The following is an 18,018-nucleotide window of genomic DNA, read 5'->3' as shown; positions in this document are numbered from 1 at the left end:
CTTGTGCACGGGCATGTTGGCAGCTCATTGCCTAGTGTTTATAGGACTATAGCTGGCCATAGACTAAGCAGCGACATTAAATACTCATTAACTTTATGGCAAGCATGGCATTGAATTAACCAACTATAGACTGAGAGATAATAGAGGGATTGGTTGGGGGGGGGATGAGAGGGGGGATGAGTCAGGATGGGGGTTAGGGTTGCCACCTTTTCTGGAAAAAAAATACCGGCCTTCCTATATTTTATGTTTTTTTTTTCCTATAAATAACATTGGCATCAAGCAACATTTTTACCGGCCAGGTGGCAACGCTAGTGGGGTTTTCCAGCAAGGTGCTGTTAGAATGATTAGTGTTGAACTTTGAAGGACACAGAAAGGACAGACCCCGGTGAGAAGTAACAAAGGGAGTAAGAGCAGGAATGAAGCGGGAGGGCTAAATATACTAAGCCAGGAGTCCGTTCATAGGTTTATATGCAAACTAAATTGCCTGGATGGTTACTGTTATTCATTGTCTTGTCATTCTTCTTGCTCCTAGATTCCCACGGCCCTTAACACTTACATTATAGCTCCCATATGTAAAAAAAAAAAAAAAAAGGCACTAAGTTTGCCCAGGAGCAGTAACCCGTAGCAACCAATAAGATGTTTGCTTTTAAACAGGTGACTAGTAAATTATACCTGCTCATTTGGTTGCTATGGGTTACTGCTCCTGGGCAAACTACGTGCCTTTTATTACATAACCCCCTAACCTATATGTAATATAAGGCACTAAGTTTGCCTGGGAGCAGTAACCAATGGCAACCAATAAGATACTTGCATTTAAACAGGTGACAAGTAAATTTTACATACTGATTGTTTGCTGGGGGTTACTGCCCCTGGGCAAACTTAGAGCCTTTTATTACATAAGTTGGTTGCTTCAGTCTAAAAGCCAGTGGCACACTAGGTACAGGCGGAGAAAATTCCTAGTGTTCCACCGGCCCCATTCTATCCAAATAGAACTATTTTTAGTAATTTCTAGTTGACTGTGGTCATTGATCACCAAGATATTTTCTCTTCTCCATTACCCCCCTCCCTTGTTTCCAGACATCACTTTAGCAACAGTAAAGGTGGCCATACACGGGCAGATTAAAGCTGTCGATATCAGACCTTTAGACCAATTCAGCATCTTATCTGTGGATCTTATGGCTATGGCCACCTTTACTTTGCTGGCCATAGACGTGCCTATTTCGGACGAATGATTGTCCGTGCCAATCTTCCGACCTGCTACTAACCATTCAGATTAATATAAAGTAACACAAGGAACAAATCACACGATGCTTGGGCCATAAATCTTTTAACCTGTCTGATTGACTAAACAACTGCCATGGTATGAAAAATTTGGGACACTCCACACACAGTCTGAAAATAATAGGAACCGTAGTTTCGTACAATGGTTTCTTTGCGTCTATGGCCAGTTTAATCTGTCAAATTCACCCTCTGTATTGATCCTGATGGAGGCAGTAGTCTTTATTTACTCTTGTTAGTATTATCTCACCTTTCATTGTTAACACCACTGTTTACCTTCTCACTACTACTCAAAGGGAAACCAGACAGATTCAACAAAGCAGATTAAAGATGGCCATAGACGTGCAGATTACCTTCTATATCGGACAAACAATCGGACGTCCCAATCTCCCGACCTGCCACTAACCTTTCAGATCAAATAAAGTAGTAAAAGAACAGATCAGCCGATGTTCTGCCCCTGACAGCAATCGTACGAAAGTTTATGTCCGACAAAGCTGGTGACAGTCTCCCACTGAGATCGACAATACATGCAGAGATATTATTGGCAGCCGACAGAAATCTTTTAACCTGTCCGATCGGCATGGCACTAAAAATGTCGGGACACTCCATACACGGTCTGAAAATCGTACAAATTGAGGATTCGTACGATCGGATCTTTGCGTCTATGGCCAGCTTATTGAAATAAATATCAGACCATGTGAACTGGGTCTATACTCTAAAAAATACTCGAAAATGAAATTGACCAATTAAATGAGATTATATATTTATAATGTATGTGGTAGGGCATTAAACCCCATCTCTTAATTATAGGGGCATGAGATAAAATATAGACTTGCTCATTTGACCCATTTGGCTCATTTTGGCTCATTGAAGAACTGATCAGTTTGTTGGAATGGAATGCTCCTTTTGACTGAATGCAAGGCTGGGATAGAGGAACAAATAAGAGGGAGGCAGAAGGACATTAGGAAAATTAGAGACCATCCCCCTAGGGAGGAACATGAAAGGAGAGACAGAAATCAATGGGGAATTGGGGGGAGGGTGAAAGATTGAAAGGGAGCAGCATCGGAGATTATAATAAAAGGAGCAAGTGCACAAACCCGCCCTTCCATTAGGATTGAGCACCTTCTCCCATCTGGACTTGGAGAAGAGTAATGACAAAGCAGAAGCCCCAGACCAGCAAAGAACAGTCTGAGAGGCAATTGGATAAATACAGGGCAGGTAATATCCACTGTGCCTTTAACAACCATAGGGACACATATAAAGCTTCAAACAAAGGTCATTTCATTGTGAAATCTGATTTCCTAGCACATTCCTCTTCTCATACGACTGGTGACATCTTGCCTGTTGTAAGGTTCTTGTCTACCCGGTGGGAATCTAAGGGAACTCAAGGTACTGGTGTTTCTTTATTCTTCCCGGAGTGACACTTAACTCCGGGTACTTGTTCCTTAAAGTCACCAGCAATGATTGAATATTCAATGGATGTAAATTACCACCCTGAGAGCAATAGGCTTTTCTTAAGGACATTTGAACTTGTCACCCGTATTTCTTCTCTTAAGCAACCGCCTTGTCGAATGACAAAGTGGTATTACATTGCCCCAGTTGGTGGTCACTACATTTTTAAAAAGCCCTCTTGTCAAATGCATTTGCCCTTGATTTTGTGTTCGTATTTTTTTTGAGCTTCAGAGATCCTAAATGGTATGTGTTGTTGGTCGGCAGGTGGGGCGGGGGGCTGAATTTTTTATGCTTTAAAAACAAGGCTGTTCAAACAAGACTCAGGAAATGTTCAATAGGTGTCGAATGGACAGGAACGTTGGTTTCCTCTCGTGTAGGAACCCAGAGCAGTTGCAGGTGTTGTCACTTCAGTGGAGGTATGGAAAGCTTTTTATCTGCGAATCCGGCAAGAGTGGAGGAAACCTTTATTTTGGCTGTAATTTTCCTTTCATCCTGTGCTGTGCGAGTTGAAACTGCTGGGAGCTTTTGTTTTTAGTATTAACAGTCGGCTCCTATGAAAGTGTTTTTGGAAGCCGGCCAGTGGAAGGTAGCTCCTCTATTAGGCGGCTGTAAAGTTAGGCCAGTTATACACGTGGAGATCTGTGGCTTCTTTTATCCGGCTACTGACAGCTTCCATTGTTTGCTTTTCTGGTTTCTCTCATAGGCGATCATTAAACCTAGTCTAGCCAGTTACAAGGAGCAGTAGTACCATTGACCAATGCTTTCAGCCTAATAGTCAACCAACTGCATTTTGGTCAGTTTGACCCCATTACTAAATGGCCAGACATCTCCCTTTAAATATGGAATCTTAAAGCATATTCTAAAAACAGACCGGGTCATTTAGCAACATGTGTGTTAAATGCAGTTACTTTTAAATTATATATATATATATATATATATATATATATATACATATATATATATATATATATATATATATATATATATATACATATATATATACACACACACACACACTACAGGTATCGGACCTGTTATCCAGAATGCTAGGGATCTGGGGCTTTACTGATAATGGACCCTTTCATAATTTGGATCACACCTTAAGTCTACTAGAAAATCATGTAAACATTAACCCAATAGGCTGCTTTTACTTCCAATAAGGATTCATTATATTTTAGTTTGGATCAAGTACATGGTACTGTTTTATTATTACAGAGAAATTTAGATAAAAAGGAGCACATGGCAGACCGACTTTATGTAATTCAAAACTTTCTGGATAATGGGATTCCATACCTGTATTTACATAGATTTTTAGAATGTATAATTTCCATTTAAAAGCGCAGATCTTTTTCTGTCGGTGTCATGCCTAAAGGGACTCTATACCTCCTATTCAATGTAACATCAATGTTATGTTGTGCCAAACATACTTTTAATCACAACAAAATCAGGTTTTTTGTTACTCAGTGAACTAAACAGGGCAGACAGAGAAATAGAAGCTACTCCATGTTTGGTCCTTGCGAGGTAGATAATTGGATTGCCAGTGCACAGATCCCCCTGCATAATGGAGTCCTGCTAGGAAAGTGAGGAGGTTGTATACTGGGAATCTCGTTATCTACCCCGCTAGGACCAAACATGGAGTAGCTTCATCCCCCCCCTCATCTTTAATAGGTATGCACCGAATCCAGGATTCGGTTCGGGATTCAGCCTTTCTCAGCAGGATTCGGCCGAATCAAATCCTAATTTGCATATGTAAATGAGGGGCGGGTAACTTTGTAACTTTTTCCCACAAAAAACTAATTTTTTTCCACTTTTTCCTTTCCTGTCCTAATTTGCATATTAGGATTTGGTTCGGTATTCGGACAAATCTTTCACAAAGGATTTGGGGATTCGGCCGAATCCAAAATAGGGGATTCAGGTGCATCCCTAATTTCTAATGATTAATACAATAGGCAAAAGTATGTTTGGAACAAGCCTGATTCATGGCATTCATGTATACATTTATACAACCCCACTAGGTATGACGTGGGGTGAAAGTGTTCTATTGGGGAAAGAAGAAAAGACTTGGGCGTTTCTGTGTTCTAGTACCAGTGAATAACCCAGCACGAGTTGTGGCTTACTACACTGTACATAATAAAGAACCTTTTGGGAAACTCACGAGATAAGATTATTTTCCTGCCCAGCCCATACTTGTTGCCATACCAAACATTCCAAAATGGGAAATCCTCGTCCGTGACAGATCCAGGAACAGTTGGTTTCAACCAGCACCAGTCCATGGCTCTTTGTGGGAATATATTCTCCTTTAATGTCTCAAGCTTCTGTTGTACTTAATATTTTGTAAGCACTTGTTTCCCAACAATATTTTCCTTGTTGAAGGAGGCTCAGTTGTGCAATTCATGTTGCACATATGCAGAGAGCAGTCACCATTTGCTCCTATTATGGTGGTAAAGACCTGCTTTATTAACATTTCTTTGTGGGTTTATATTAAAAAAATAAATAAACTTCAAGTTAAGCTTTTCTGTATCCGTGTAATGTGAGATACTGAAGGCATAGCTGAAGTGGCAGAAGCATAGGGATTCATTTAGTGTGCCGGCTTATGCAATCAGGTGCCTGGAAGCCTCTCCGCATAATATTTGCTCAATCCCCCTGCATTTCCTTGCTGTGCTGCTCTATGTTGGACTGAACAGTTTCACCCTCCCCAGCAAATCATTGTTCTAGTCCTCCTTCATTTTTGTACGAGGTCCTGCTGGAAGGCCAGCATTAACCTCACATTCTAAAATGAAATACACTCTTTAGTCATATCATTTACTGAGGGTGAAGAGTCAGTGCCAGATTTGGGGCATTAAATAAGTCATTCGTTGATGTATGGATGTGTCAAACATATACATACATTTCTGGACATCCACTATCTGAAAGGATCTGAAATACAGGAAGGCTATCTCCTATAGACTCCATTTGAAGAAAATTTATTTTTTTAAATTATATAATTTTTCTCTGTAGTATTAAAACAGTACAGCTAAAGGTCCTGTTATCCGGAAAGCTCCAAATTACTGATAGGCCTTGTCCCATAAACTCCATTTTATCCAATTAATCCACATTTTTAAAATGATTTCCTTTTTCTTTGTAATAATAAAACAGTAGCATGTACTTGATCAAAACTAAGATAAAATTAATCCTTATTGGAGGCAAAACCAGACCATTGAGTTTATTTAATGTTTACATGATTTATTAGCAGACTTAACGTATGGAGGTCCAAATTATGGAAAGATATGTTATCCGGAAAACCCCAGGATCAAAAGCATTCTGGATAACTGGTCCCATACCTGTACTTTGTTCTTGATGGTAACTAAGCAGTATAAATCCATATTAGTAGCAAAACAATCCTTGATTGGTGAGGCCGAAAAAGAAGCCTGAACACCTCTGGCAAAATTTCATACCTGTAATAAACTTGCCAAATGAAAAATGGTGTCCCGTTATATACTGAAATTACTTTTATAATTATAAAAGTATATATAAAATTTATATACCTTCTGTTTCTGTATAAATTGACGTATTCCTTGCAGGTTTGGAAGAATCCATTTATTTCAGTATTGATTGTAGCAAAAGAAAAAGCTTTCGCTTGTTCATGAGATGAGCTGTGGCAGCTTAATGGAGCATAAAGAGCTATTGCCAGTTCCTGGGATATACATGTTATTAGCATTGCATGTCATTCATCAGACTGTTTGCCCCGTGATGTCTCTATAGAGAAGTGGCCCCAGATGGAGCTCACTATGGTTGAAGCGTTGAGTGCCATTTATTTTAGCCACTGGATCCATGATAAATGTTTCTTATTCTCTGGGGTTGTACCATGTATTGCAGACAATTTCTGGAATAAAACAAGCTGCATTTGTTTGAGTAGAGATGGAACACAGTCATCTGCTCAGTCCAACCAAACGAAAAGAAAATTGAAGAAAAGTAGAATGGGGTTTTATTACATTGTCTGTATAGTGTAGCTCATTAATTAGGAAAAATCAGATCAGTGTAGTGTTTTTTAATCCTCATATACTTTCGAACTTTTTTTTAATAGTTTTATTATTCCCTAGTCTAATGAGTATTTATATTAGTCCATGACTCAGGAGGTTGTATTGTCATCCTTGATATAACACTTCAGTGAAGGCGCATTCCTTCAGCTCTGCTACAGACAAACAAATGGCTTATGTCACCTCCTACAACTCTTTTAAAGCCTATGGACTAGGACACATGTTCCATTTTGATCAACAAAACGTTACTCGCCCCAGAATGCTACATTTTTATGCGCTAGAAGCAGGCCCGGAGTGGAAATCTGTGGGTTCTGGCAAATAGCTGAGGGGTTGCTGTAAGATGCCATAGACGCTCCCTATTTATTGGGCTGGCGAGGGCACTGATTGGACCTATGTGTACCTAAAATGCCAGAGCCTATTTTGATTCTCCATCCAGACCTGGCTAGAAGTAGAAAATGGTCCATTGAATGGAATGGAAAGCAAACAGGTGCCGGTATTGATTTGATCATGACCCAAAAAAAAACCACTGCATATATATATGGCTCTTGCAAATATTTGTTTTTCTTGGTTGCTGTCATTCTGAACAGAAAAAGTGAACACATATGCCAGTCGAAAGAAGATACTTCGAAGTACAGAGATCACAAAATATAAAATTTGGTTAGAAGAAATTCAAGCAAATTATATATTTTGGGTCATGTACCTAAAGGTGGCCAATACACACATGTAGAGCTCGGTCATCATATATACAGATAAATATACAGGTAGAAACAATAGAATTTTACCTGTATCTGACGATTCAGAACTAACAATAGCCGATGTTTGGGTGCCTTTAAAGGCACCCGATCAAAATTTTCCGTCCAGCCGATCGACGAGCTGACCGATATCCAAGTCTTCTGCCGATATTGGTCGGCTCTTTTTCCACCATACACGCACCGAATATCGTACGAAAATTTGTTTCGTACGATGTTATCTGTGCGTCTATGTCCAGCTTTAGTCATTTGGCACACAGACAATGTGTAAAATGAGCAATGAGAGGGCTAAATAGGCACTTGAAACATGAACGACAGAACAACCAAATGATATAATAGACAAAAGTATAAATTTGTCTTCATGGGAGCAACTGGGAGTGAATTGTCATCCCAGGGGCCCACAGACAGCAACACTCCCAGACAGGCAGTATCCAAGCCTCCAGTTAATCCTGAAGTGGGTCAATTGTGTTTGCCTCGGGGGGGGGGGGCAATCCTTTATTGGTTTCGGGACGTTCCTCCAACATTTCTGAAGGCATCTCTGCTCTATATAGTATAAGACAAACGAAAGGCTGAGTATTATGCCAGATCAGTTGCCCAATCAGTGTTACAGCAATGGCATATATGTTGCCAACTGACGTTACTGTACTGCAGGCATGACAAGAAGATGGGAAACTGAATATTCCTGGTGCCTTCATATTAGTCAGGTATGAGTCACAGCTTCTCTTTGATATCAATGCCACCATGACATTTCTTTATCTCGTGGTGGGATGATCTATTTAAGGCAAACACATCAAGGGGGCAGCTTTCTACCAGTCAACAGGAGTCCAAAATGGGACAGACATGTATGAGTCACATAGTCACAGCCAACTACTCTCTCTCCACTCTTGTGAGCCATTCTAAAATCAACCTGTAGGCTTAGTGCATGTATTAGGAACTGGGAAAGACTCTCCTTGCCTCGCGTTAGAGCTCTTATTCTGAGCGTCTGACAGAAAGAGGACGTAGCTGCCAGACATCTTTCTCGTCCTGCTGGCACTCTCTGTTAGTAGGTTGCAGGTGACAAATGTCAGCTCATGGAAAGCAAAGGCATGTTTCATCCAAGACAGATGGAAAATTGAAAATAAATCAGTGTAAGTGATGTCTTTAACAAGACTGCTGCCTATTTCACTGTGTAGCTTATTGTTATTATTTTCCTTTCACTGGTCTCCCTGGTGGATCCTATTCCAGGTATATGTTGTCACTTAGTGCAGTGTGTCATTCTGTTGGATTTTCTTACAAACAGGATCCATGCTCTTCCTCCGCTCTTGGATTTTAATGTGACAGCAATGCAGTTTAGTAAGGCCGACCACAGACATACCCTGCCATCATGGAAATGATAATGTCGGACTTTAAGAAACCAAGCTGTTGGCACCTCTGTCCTCTCACAGCTACTCTGTGTATCTCTAGATTGGTTGACAGATTTTTGGGTGTTTATGTTGGAAATGCCAAGGGCTCCGTCTGGCATCATCATCTTTCCTTGGGAACACTGGATTCTTATGCCCAACAAAGAAACTATTGATGTTGCGTGTAGATACATTGGCAGGCTTTATAAGCAGCAGTGGGGATATTTATTTGAATATGACTTTCAAATCTGAACCTCTCCATGTGTTGCCGTATGGATTATGCTTTGGCATTAATGTGCCATCGGTTTGTACACTTCTTATTAACTTACAGGAAGAATTCACCACTCGCTGGAGGTTGAATGAGTTTCAGTGATGGGTTTAATGCTATGCTAACCTAATTCATTTATATGTTTTTATTGGGTATCCTGGAACTGCAGGTTATAGGTATAGAGCACAAAATGAAGCTTTATTTGTCAGTCCGGGGGGGGGTGGCTGATGCAATTTGTAAATTTAATAACTTGAATAATTTAAATGCATGGAATATAAATGCTGTTTAAAAGAATTTGAACTATGCCTTTATATTGTTGACTGGCTACTGTAAAGTTGACACACTGGAGTTCTGTGCCAGGTCAGAAGTAGTAATGTACTAATATCAACAGAATGTTCCCAAGTCCTGGAATCTATAGCAACCAATAAGCAGTTTGCTTTCATTGGTCCAATACAGTTAGAATCATTAAATCAAGCTGCCGATTGGTTACTGGAATGAGCATGTTGCTTTATAAACCTCATTTATGTACTGACTGCAAAGGGCAGTTTACATATAATATGTTAGTTACATCCAGTTACCTTTGGTGTTAGTCAGTGGTGTAACTAGGGGACCACAGGCCCAGGTACAAAAACAATGCCCACTGTCCCTCTGCCTGAACATGCACTGCACACATTTTTTGGAGCATGCTTGATGACTCTGGCAGGCCCTACTGGATGTGGGACCTGGGTGTAATCTCACCCACTGCCCCCCCCCCCAGGTAGTTATGCCTCTGGTGTTTGTGGAGGGTATTCTACATACAAGATATACCAGGTTAACATGTATCTATCCTGCTGACAAGTTTCAAACCTGTGATTACGTCTAAGGGTGGTGGCATATGGGGAGATTTAGTCGCCTGCAATAAATTTTCCCTACTGCGGACGACTAATCTCCCCAAAATGCCTTCCCAGCCGCAAGATTGTGAATCGCTGGCGGGATGGCATAAACGTTGCTTTGGTTTTTTGAAGTCGTCCAAAGTTGCCTCACAAGGAATCTTCGGGCGACTTCGGTAAACCAAAGCAACGCTTGTGCCATCCCAATTGGAAGGCATTTTGGGGACATTAGTGACCCGCAGTAGTAAAGATTTAGGGCAGGCAACTAAATCTCCCCATGTGCCACCACTGGTGGCCATACACATAGAGATCCACTCGGGCCCAACATACGGGCGGCCAAATTGTGGTAACGCATCAACAAACACATGCGATTTGTGATCTGAGTGGATTTTTACCCCTGCCTGATCAATGGCCAGATATCGATCGGTGAAGCCCTTCGGTGGGCCCCACACATGGGCCAAAAAGCTGCCGGCTCAGTCTGTTGGCAGCTTTTATCGGCCCGTGTATGGAGACCTTAACTGGTTGCGGCACTAGTCCTCTGCCATTATTGTTTGCTAATTAGTGAAGGTAATCCTCTTATCACTTGTTGATTGATATCGCACGGGCTTTGATCCTAATAAGGTTTGTTGAATCTAAATACACATTGGACTGCAGACACATAAAAAAAAACTGTTTATGTCATGAAAAAATAAATATGTGGTTACTATTTTACTCATAGTCCACCTTCTTTCTCTCTTTCAGGTCTCTCCTTGGCCTCTGTCCCCTATTTCAGGATGCCTTGCTGCCTTACCTTTCTGTGGCTTTTCCTTGGAGCTGCTGCCAATGCCCAGTTAAGTGATAGCTGGATGAACAAACCTACCTTCAGGCCTGTTTTTACTCGCCGACCTTTTATTATTGCTTGGAATGCTCCCACCCAAGATTGCCCACCAAGGTTTGATGTACACTTGGACCTAAAACTCTTTGACCTTAATGCTTCACCTAATGAGGGCTTTGTTGACCAAAATCTCACAATCTTCTACAAGGAACGCCTAGGCATGTACCCGTATTACGATGAGCACGGGGGACCAGTGGCTGGAGGGTTACCTCAGAATGCCAGTCTACGTGCACACTTAGACAAGCTACCAGAGGGTATCCAAAAATATATACGTTCTCGGGACAGGGATGGGCTGGCAGTAATTGACTGGGAGGAGTGGCGTCCTATATGGATGCGAAACTGGCAAACCAAGAATGTGTACCGTAATAATTCACGCAACTTAGTGGCCTCTCGGCACCCATCTTGGTCGCGTGAACAGGTGGAAAAAGAGTCACTTTATGATTTTGAGAATGCTGCTCGTGAGTTCATGATGGAAACCCTGCGTCATGCAAAGAACTACCGCCCACGTCAGTTGTGGGGCTTTTATCTCTTTCCAGACTGCTATAACCACGATTACATAAAAAACCGTGACAGCTACACGGGGCAATGCCCAGACGTAGAAATATCCCGAAATGATCAGTTATCTTGGCTCTGGGAAGAGAGCACGGCACTTTATCCCTCTATTTACTTGGACCAGGTACTGGCGTCGTCTGAGAACGGGCGCAAGTTTGTGCGTTCCCGTGTGAGAGAAGCCATGAGGATCTCCTATAGGCATCACAAAGACTACTCCCTCCCTGTCTTTGTATATACCAGACCAACATACATACGCAAGCTTGATTTCTTGAGCCAGGTAAGTGGTCATATTATAGGCACATACTTATCTATTTTAGAAAGGCAGTTAGTGCTCAGTTGAGTGCAGACTTTATGTACGACCCAGTGAAGACCAGTAAAGCAGGTAAACCCAGTTCAGGTATCGCAGTATATAAACAGAATATAAACAGCAATGAGGTCAATAGTATAGGTATGGGATCTGTTATCTAGAAACCAGTTATCCAGAACGTTCCAAATGATGGGAAGGCCATCTCCCATATACTTTCTATTTAATCAAGTAATTCTCTGTGAAAATAAAACAGTAACTTGTACTTGATCCCAACCAAGACATAATTAATCCTGACTGGACGCACATCAATCCTGTTGGGTTTAATTAATGTTTAAATAATTTTTGTAGTAAATTTAAAGGGATTCTATCATGTTTTATATGATGTCGTTTTTATTTCTAAATTATACTGTTTACACTGCAAATAATTCACTGTACTATATAAAATTTCATTCCTAAACCGGCAAGTGTATTTTTTTAGTTGTAATATTGGTGTAGGCTCCATCTCAGTCCATTTTGCCTGGTCATTTGCTTTCAGAAAGAGCCAGCACTTTAGGATGGAACTGCTTTCTGACAGGCTGTTGTTTCGCCTACTCAATGTAACGGAATGTGATGTTGTGGGACATGGATTTAACTATTGAGTGATATTCTTAAATCTACCAGGCAGCTGTTATCTTGTGTTAGGGAGCTGTTATCTGGTTACCTTCCCATTGTTCTGTTGTTAGGCTAGTTGGGGGGGAAAAGGAAGGGGGTGATATCACTCCAACTTGCAGTACATCAGTAAAGAGTGATTTAAAGTTTATCAGAGCACAAGTCACTTGACTGGGGTCAGCTGGGAAACTGACAATATGTCTAGCCTCATGTCAGATTTCAAAAGTAAATATAAAAAGATATGTTTGCTCTTTTGAGAAACTGATTTCAGTGCAGAATTCTGCTGGAGCAGCACTATTCATTGTTGCGTTTTGAAAAAAAGTTTTTTCCCATGACAGTATCCCTTTAAGGTATGGAGATCCAAATGACAGAAAAAAAACCCTTATCTGGAAAACCCCATACATGTATGGGGCCACAGACTACCAGAGGTTCCCGTTGTCTAGACCATGTGCAAAACGATCAGAGTGGTTTAAGTCTGACCATTTGCTCTGTGTATACTTAGTTTTCATTGTCTGGGTCAAACTTTGACCATGATACTACAGAAGCTTTTCAATTCTATGTTAGTTGTTCTATGTTACTTCTTGGTTGATATATTTAGTAGTTCACTTGGGATCCGTACAGAATGTTTAAGCGTATTCCGTTGTGAATTCTGGAGTTTGGAGGCTAGTGAGAGATGTTGTAACCCAGCATGTGGCCTAATGCAAGTCATCTGATTCACACGTGTGCCTATATGATTGGCTGTGAGTACATTGCCATTGTATCCTTCCAGCATACGGCTTTCATGCAGCACAACATCTAGGCTGCACACCCGTACTTTACGTACTGTATTTCTGCCAGGCATTCTTCCTCCTGTTATTCTGCATTGGTGGAATATAAGTCACAAACGTAAGGAGCACTGCTTATCATTGATGTATTTTTTTATAAATATCTCATTATTTCTTTACAGATGGATCTAATTTCCACAATTGGGGAGAGTGCAGCACAAGGAGCAGCAGGAGTGATATTCTGGGGGGATGCAGAATACACAAAGAGTAAGGTGTGTGAATATCTATCATTCTGATCATTCCTGTTATCTTTTTCATGCCTTTTATTCCTTCTGCCATCATCAGCAGCTTTTTATAGTTTTGCAGTTATACCAATACTTTCTTTTATTGCCACAAAACATGTGGTCTAAATTAGTTTACAACCGTGTCTCCAACCATTGTCATTAAAAGAGAACATGATGCCTGGAAGCAGCAACTACTTGTACTAATAATGCAGCACTTTTCTTAGGAAACCTGCCAAATGATTAAGAGGTATCTGGAAGAGGATTTGGGCCGCTACATTGTGAATGTGACCACTGCGGCGGAGCTTTGCAGCCAGTCCCTCTGTAATGGAAACGGCCGCTGCCTACGGCAAGACAATATCACCGACGCCTTCCTTCATCTTAACTCGGCCAACTTCCAAATCGTGAGTGCCCCTAAAGATTCCCAGGGACCTTCTTTGCGTGCAGAAGGCAAGTTGTCTGCAGAGGACATTGCTGTTCTGCGTTCGCAGTTCCGTTGTCAGTGTTATGTGGACTGGTATGGAGACTCGTGCGGATTTCAGCGGAGAACGAATGGCGGTGCAGTGGCAACCGGCCCTTGTGGCATTGTGCTCGTGGTATCTTTAGTCGCACTCATCCTCGCACTGCTCTGAAAGGAGTGACCAGCTTTTTTTAAAAAAAAATTATTGGAACATTTGTAAACACTAAAAGGGACACCGTCAATTGTGGCCCGTCATGGGAGAGCCAACCAGTCTCAGAGAAGATTGTGGTTGCTGCACAAAATGGGCCTTCTGACCTCTATTTATAAAATTTCTTACTTTCCGTCTTGTTTGAGATGGCTTAGAACATTCCTACCTCTAGGACTTGAAGCTGACCCCATCACCTCTTAGGCCATACAGCAGAGGAAGCAAGGGTTTAATGGCTGATGGGTCTAGCAAGCTACAAAAAACAGGGGTTGATATCAGAGCCTTCAGCAGCTAGGAATATGCAATATCCTTTATCTTTTACTGTCCTGTGAAGGCCAGGCAGTGCCATTACCTCCTTGCTGCCAAAAATGTGATTGGCTGTGCAGTTCCTCATACGCTATAGACCACTGAACAACAGACAAGCAAACAAGGAGTTATGGGTAATAACTTAATCCACTGTTGCTGAAATACAAACAGCCTTATGGGTGGTGTTGGGAGTTGTAGTCCAACAACTGTTAGAGATGCCTGCAGTAAGGCAATCAGGGATCACAATACCTGCCAATTACCAATGTGCCTTCCTCTACAATCACCCAATAGCTGCAGTACTGAATAGATAGCATAGTGCCTTCAGATAGATTTATTATGCCTATTCCCGGCAAAAACCTCACTGCCTCTTTATATCAGCGTGTTTTTGGGCTGTAGAGCCATTTCATTAAATCCTGTATGAATCATTTGGGCTTTTCTGCCCACCACCGACGTCTAGAGCAAAAGCAGACATCTTTGTTTCCCATCCACTCCCTAATGCCTCTCTCCTCCCTGGCCAGCTCTCAGCCAAGTATGACTACAGAGGAGAAGGGGTACAATAAAGTAATGAAAAGACCAAAAGTGTGTTGTGTTCTTGTTACTGCTGACTATAGACCCTATGGCAGATGTTCAACTATTGGGACATACAATACACTGCAGCTTTTTTTTTTTTTTGTAACATAACGTACACAATATTATTTCAACATGAATAAAAACATGAATTAGAAATCTTTTTTTTTTAAAAAGCAGAAATTATGTTTAATATTTGTTGCTGGGGCAGATGTAAACTTGGAAATGAAATCTTTATTGGTGTGTGTGTGTGTGTGTGTATAAATATATATACACACACTAACATCTCCCATGCTTTTTCCTGTTTAAGTGAGAAAATGCGCCTGATTTACCACAGTAGGGGGATATTTCCAGTTACAATGGAAGTTATGTGGTATTTGTGTCTTCTGTGGATCTGGTATTCAAGTCACTACAACATGCCCATTGTGATGCTATACAAAAATGAACAAGTAGTATAATTATATCCCCCATTTGACGCTCCAGTGAGTCTGATTGTACCATTTTAGCTGAGAGCATTAACTAATCAGATCCTCAGCAGCTCATTCACGGTGTCAGAAGCATAAAATCCAGGCGCTCAAATTCAGGGCTATTTTCTATGCTTATCACACTGAATGTTAAGGGTCAGGGCACACGCTCAGATTCAGGGAGATTAGTCGCCCAAGGACTAATCTCCTCTTCTTTGGGGCGACTAATCTCTCAAACTACCTCCCGCTAGAGTCGTAAATCGCTGGCAGGATGGCACTCGGAGCGGTTAGTTTTCCAAAGTTTCCTGAACTTTAGGCAAACTCCCATCAGATTTTACATTCTAGCCGACGAGAAGCGGTTTGGGGAGATTAGACGCCCCGAAGAAGAGGGGATTTGTGGTGGTTAACTTTTAGTAAATTATAGAATGGTCTTCATTTTTTCTGGTTTATAGTTTTTTAATTATTTGCCTTCTTCTTCTGACTCTTTCCATCTTTCAAACAGGGATCCCGGACCTCATCTAAAAACAAATTCTCTGTAAAGCTACACATTTATTGTTCTTGCTACTTTTTATTACTCATCTTTCTATTCAGGCCTCTCCTATTCAAATTCAGGGGGGGGGGGCAAGAGCTCTGCTGCCTGATTTCTCAGAAAGTGTTCGATGGTTGACTAGAAAATTAAACAAGTGGGAATTTTTGTGCAAGGGTCACCCTGTGGAGGCTACTGCATCACTGTCCTGTGGCTGCCTATATAGAAAGTGCAGCCCTGCTAAAAGCTTCAGCACTGAAACCGTAATCAAGAACAGATGGTGAATACGCAAAACCCAAGGATTTATCCTCCTTTCCATGCACAACAATGACATGTGAAGTTAATTATTATATATTTATTATTAATGTATTTATTATTTTTATCATACATGGCAGATATGAGTGCTAATGAACAGAACACACAGTGCCCTATGATTTCAAGAGTGACTGTGTCACACCATTTCACTCATACATGAGGTGATACCCTGATAACTCTCACATGCCCAACCTAAATCATATCCAGTACTGACAGATAATACCATAGTAATATACGGTACCAGCTGAAGCCTTGCACACACGCATACACACAGATTCAAATAATTTATATAGTGTAATTAAAGTTAATTTTGCTTGACTAATATGATAAAATAGGATTTTGAATAATTATTTTGGGTGATGGGTCCCCTTTAAAGAGAGACTGGCTCATCTGATGATAAAAATACATCTTTGTAGGCCAGACTGTGCTGATTCACTCTCAGCCTCACTGTAAGTGTTTTTATTATCTGTCCTCTGTGATTTGGCCACCGTGGCTCGGCTAGAATTTCACTTGCTGAAACAGAACCTCTAGTCTTGCCGGGAAACAGCACTGCTATGTCCAGTAAGAGAAATTCTAACTTTCATCTAGGGTATCAGCCAGCATCAGACACACGGGCAAGTCATCAAAACTAGTGGTGCAAAAGGATACAGACCCTGCTCTTAGGAAAATACAGAACGTATATGCATGATACTAGCACATGCATGTTACAGTCTACTGCTATATCCTCTACTAACCCTGGGAGATCCACTGGGGCCGTGGGTGTTCTGGTTAATGTTCAGGTATGACGATCAAAACTGCTTCCTGCGTAGACGGAGGAAACTCTGGCTCCTCATACAATATGGGGTGGGGTGGAGGGGATATCAGTAAGGTAACTTATTGCAGGGGGAATTCCAGCAATAGGAATATGCTGCCTCTTGGCCTGTGTTTTAAATCAGCACGTGTGTGTGGCCATAGAGAGTAGAAAAATGGGTTATAAATAACAATACAGTGGTGTGAGCTGTCAGAGATGTGCTGCCTGATAGAATATAGCAAGTTGTGCTGCTTTCTTGTATAGAACATACAAGCACTTTTATACCCGGAAACCCTTTATCCAGAAAGTTCCAAATTACGGAAAGGCCATCTCCCATAGACTACATTATAATCAAATAATCCAAGTTTTAAAAAAATATTTCCTTTTTCTCTGTAATAATAAAACAGTACCTTGTACTTGATCCCAAATGAGATATAAATACCAATTGGAAGCAGAACCAGCCTATTGGGTTTATTTAATGTTCGCATGATTTTCTAGTAGACTTAAGGTATGAAGATCCAAATTACGTAAAGACTCGTTATCCAGAAAACCCCAGGTCCCAGGCATTCTGGATAATAGGTCCCATGCCTGTATTATGATTCATTAGTTTGCTACTTCTGTTATTAGAAGATCAGCTGGTTCCGAGCATATATATCAAATGGCAGTATGAAAGTGATCCAAGGCAGCCACAAAAATGAGAGCAAGGCTGACTTGAAGTGTTTGGCATGTACATGAAAACTGGGCATGGACAATATGATTCACTCACTTGGCAAGGTCTCCAGACAAGCAGATATTTACCCAAATTAGGATCATACTGCAAGTCAGTGTCGGACTGGCCCACCGGGATACCCGGAAAAACCATGATGGAATGTAGTCCTTGAGGCCCCTCTGGAATAAACGTTCAACAAACCGATCATAAAATAAATTCAACCCAGCAGACGTCATTAT

General features: G+C 41.1%; 1 protein-coding gene across 2 annotated transcripts; it reads left to right on the top strand.

Annotated features, from left to right (window-relative positions):
• Positions 1-2,418: 2,418 nt before the first annotated feature.
• Positions 2,419-14,987, top strand: hyal2.L (hyaluronidase 2 L homeolog). 2 transcript variants are annotated; one of them, NM_001171974.1, is given in 8 exon segments: positions 2,419-2,496; positions 10,753-11,379; positions 11,381-11,383; positions 11,386-11,567; positions 11,569-11,584; positions 11,587-11,714; positions 13,339-13,428; positions 13,665-14,982. In NM_001171974.1, coding segments are annotated over 7 exon segments (1,419 nt in total). In that variant the 5' UTR covers positions 2,419-2,496; positions 10,753-10,784; the 3' UTR covers positions 14,070-14,982.
• The last annotated feature ends 3,031 nt before the right edge of the window (positions 14,988-18,018 follow it).

The sequence above is a fragment of the Xenopus laevis genome, chromosome 4L (genome assembly GCF_017654675.1).
Source record: "Xenopus laevis strain J_2021 chromosome 4L, Xenopus_laevis_v10.1, whole genome shotgun sequence".
Lineage (NCBI taxonomy): Eukaryota > Metazoa > Chordata > Amphibia > Anura > Pipidae > Xenopus > Xenopus laevis.
This window is presented reverse-complemented; position numbering and strand designations above follow the sequence as displayed.

What these genes read in the sequence shown, in the direction of transcription:
- hyal2.L (XM_041589105.1), top strand. Translation starts at nt 8,556, where the DNA reads ATGTCAGCTCATGGAAAGCAAAGGCATGTTTCATCCAAGACAGATGGA. An exon ending in AAAATTGAAAATAAATCAGT is followed by an intron (nt 8,623 to 10,752) that starts GTAAGTGATGTC and finishes TCTCTCTTTCAG; the next exon opens with GTCTCTCCTTGGCCTCTGTC. An exon ending in CAGAATACACAAAGAGTAAG is followed by an intron (nt 13,429 to 13,664) that starts GTGTGTGAATAT and finishes CACTTTTCTTAG; the next exon opens with GAAACCTGCCAAATGATTAA.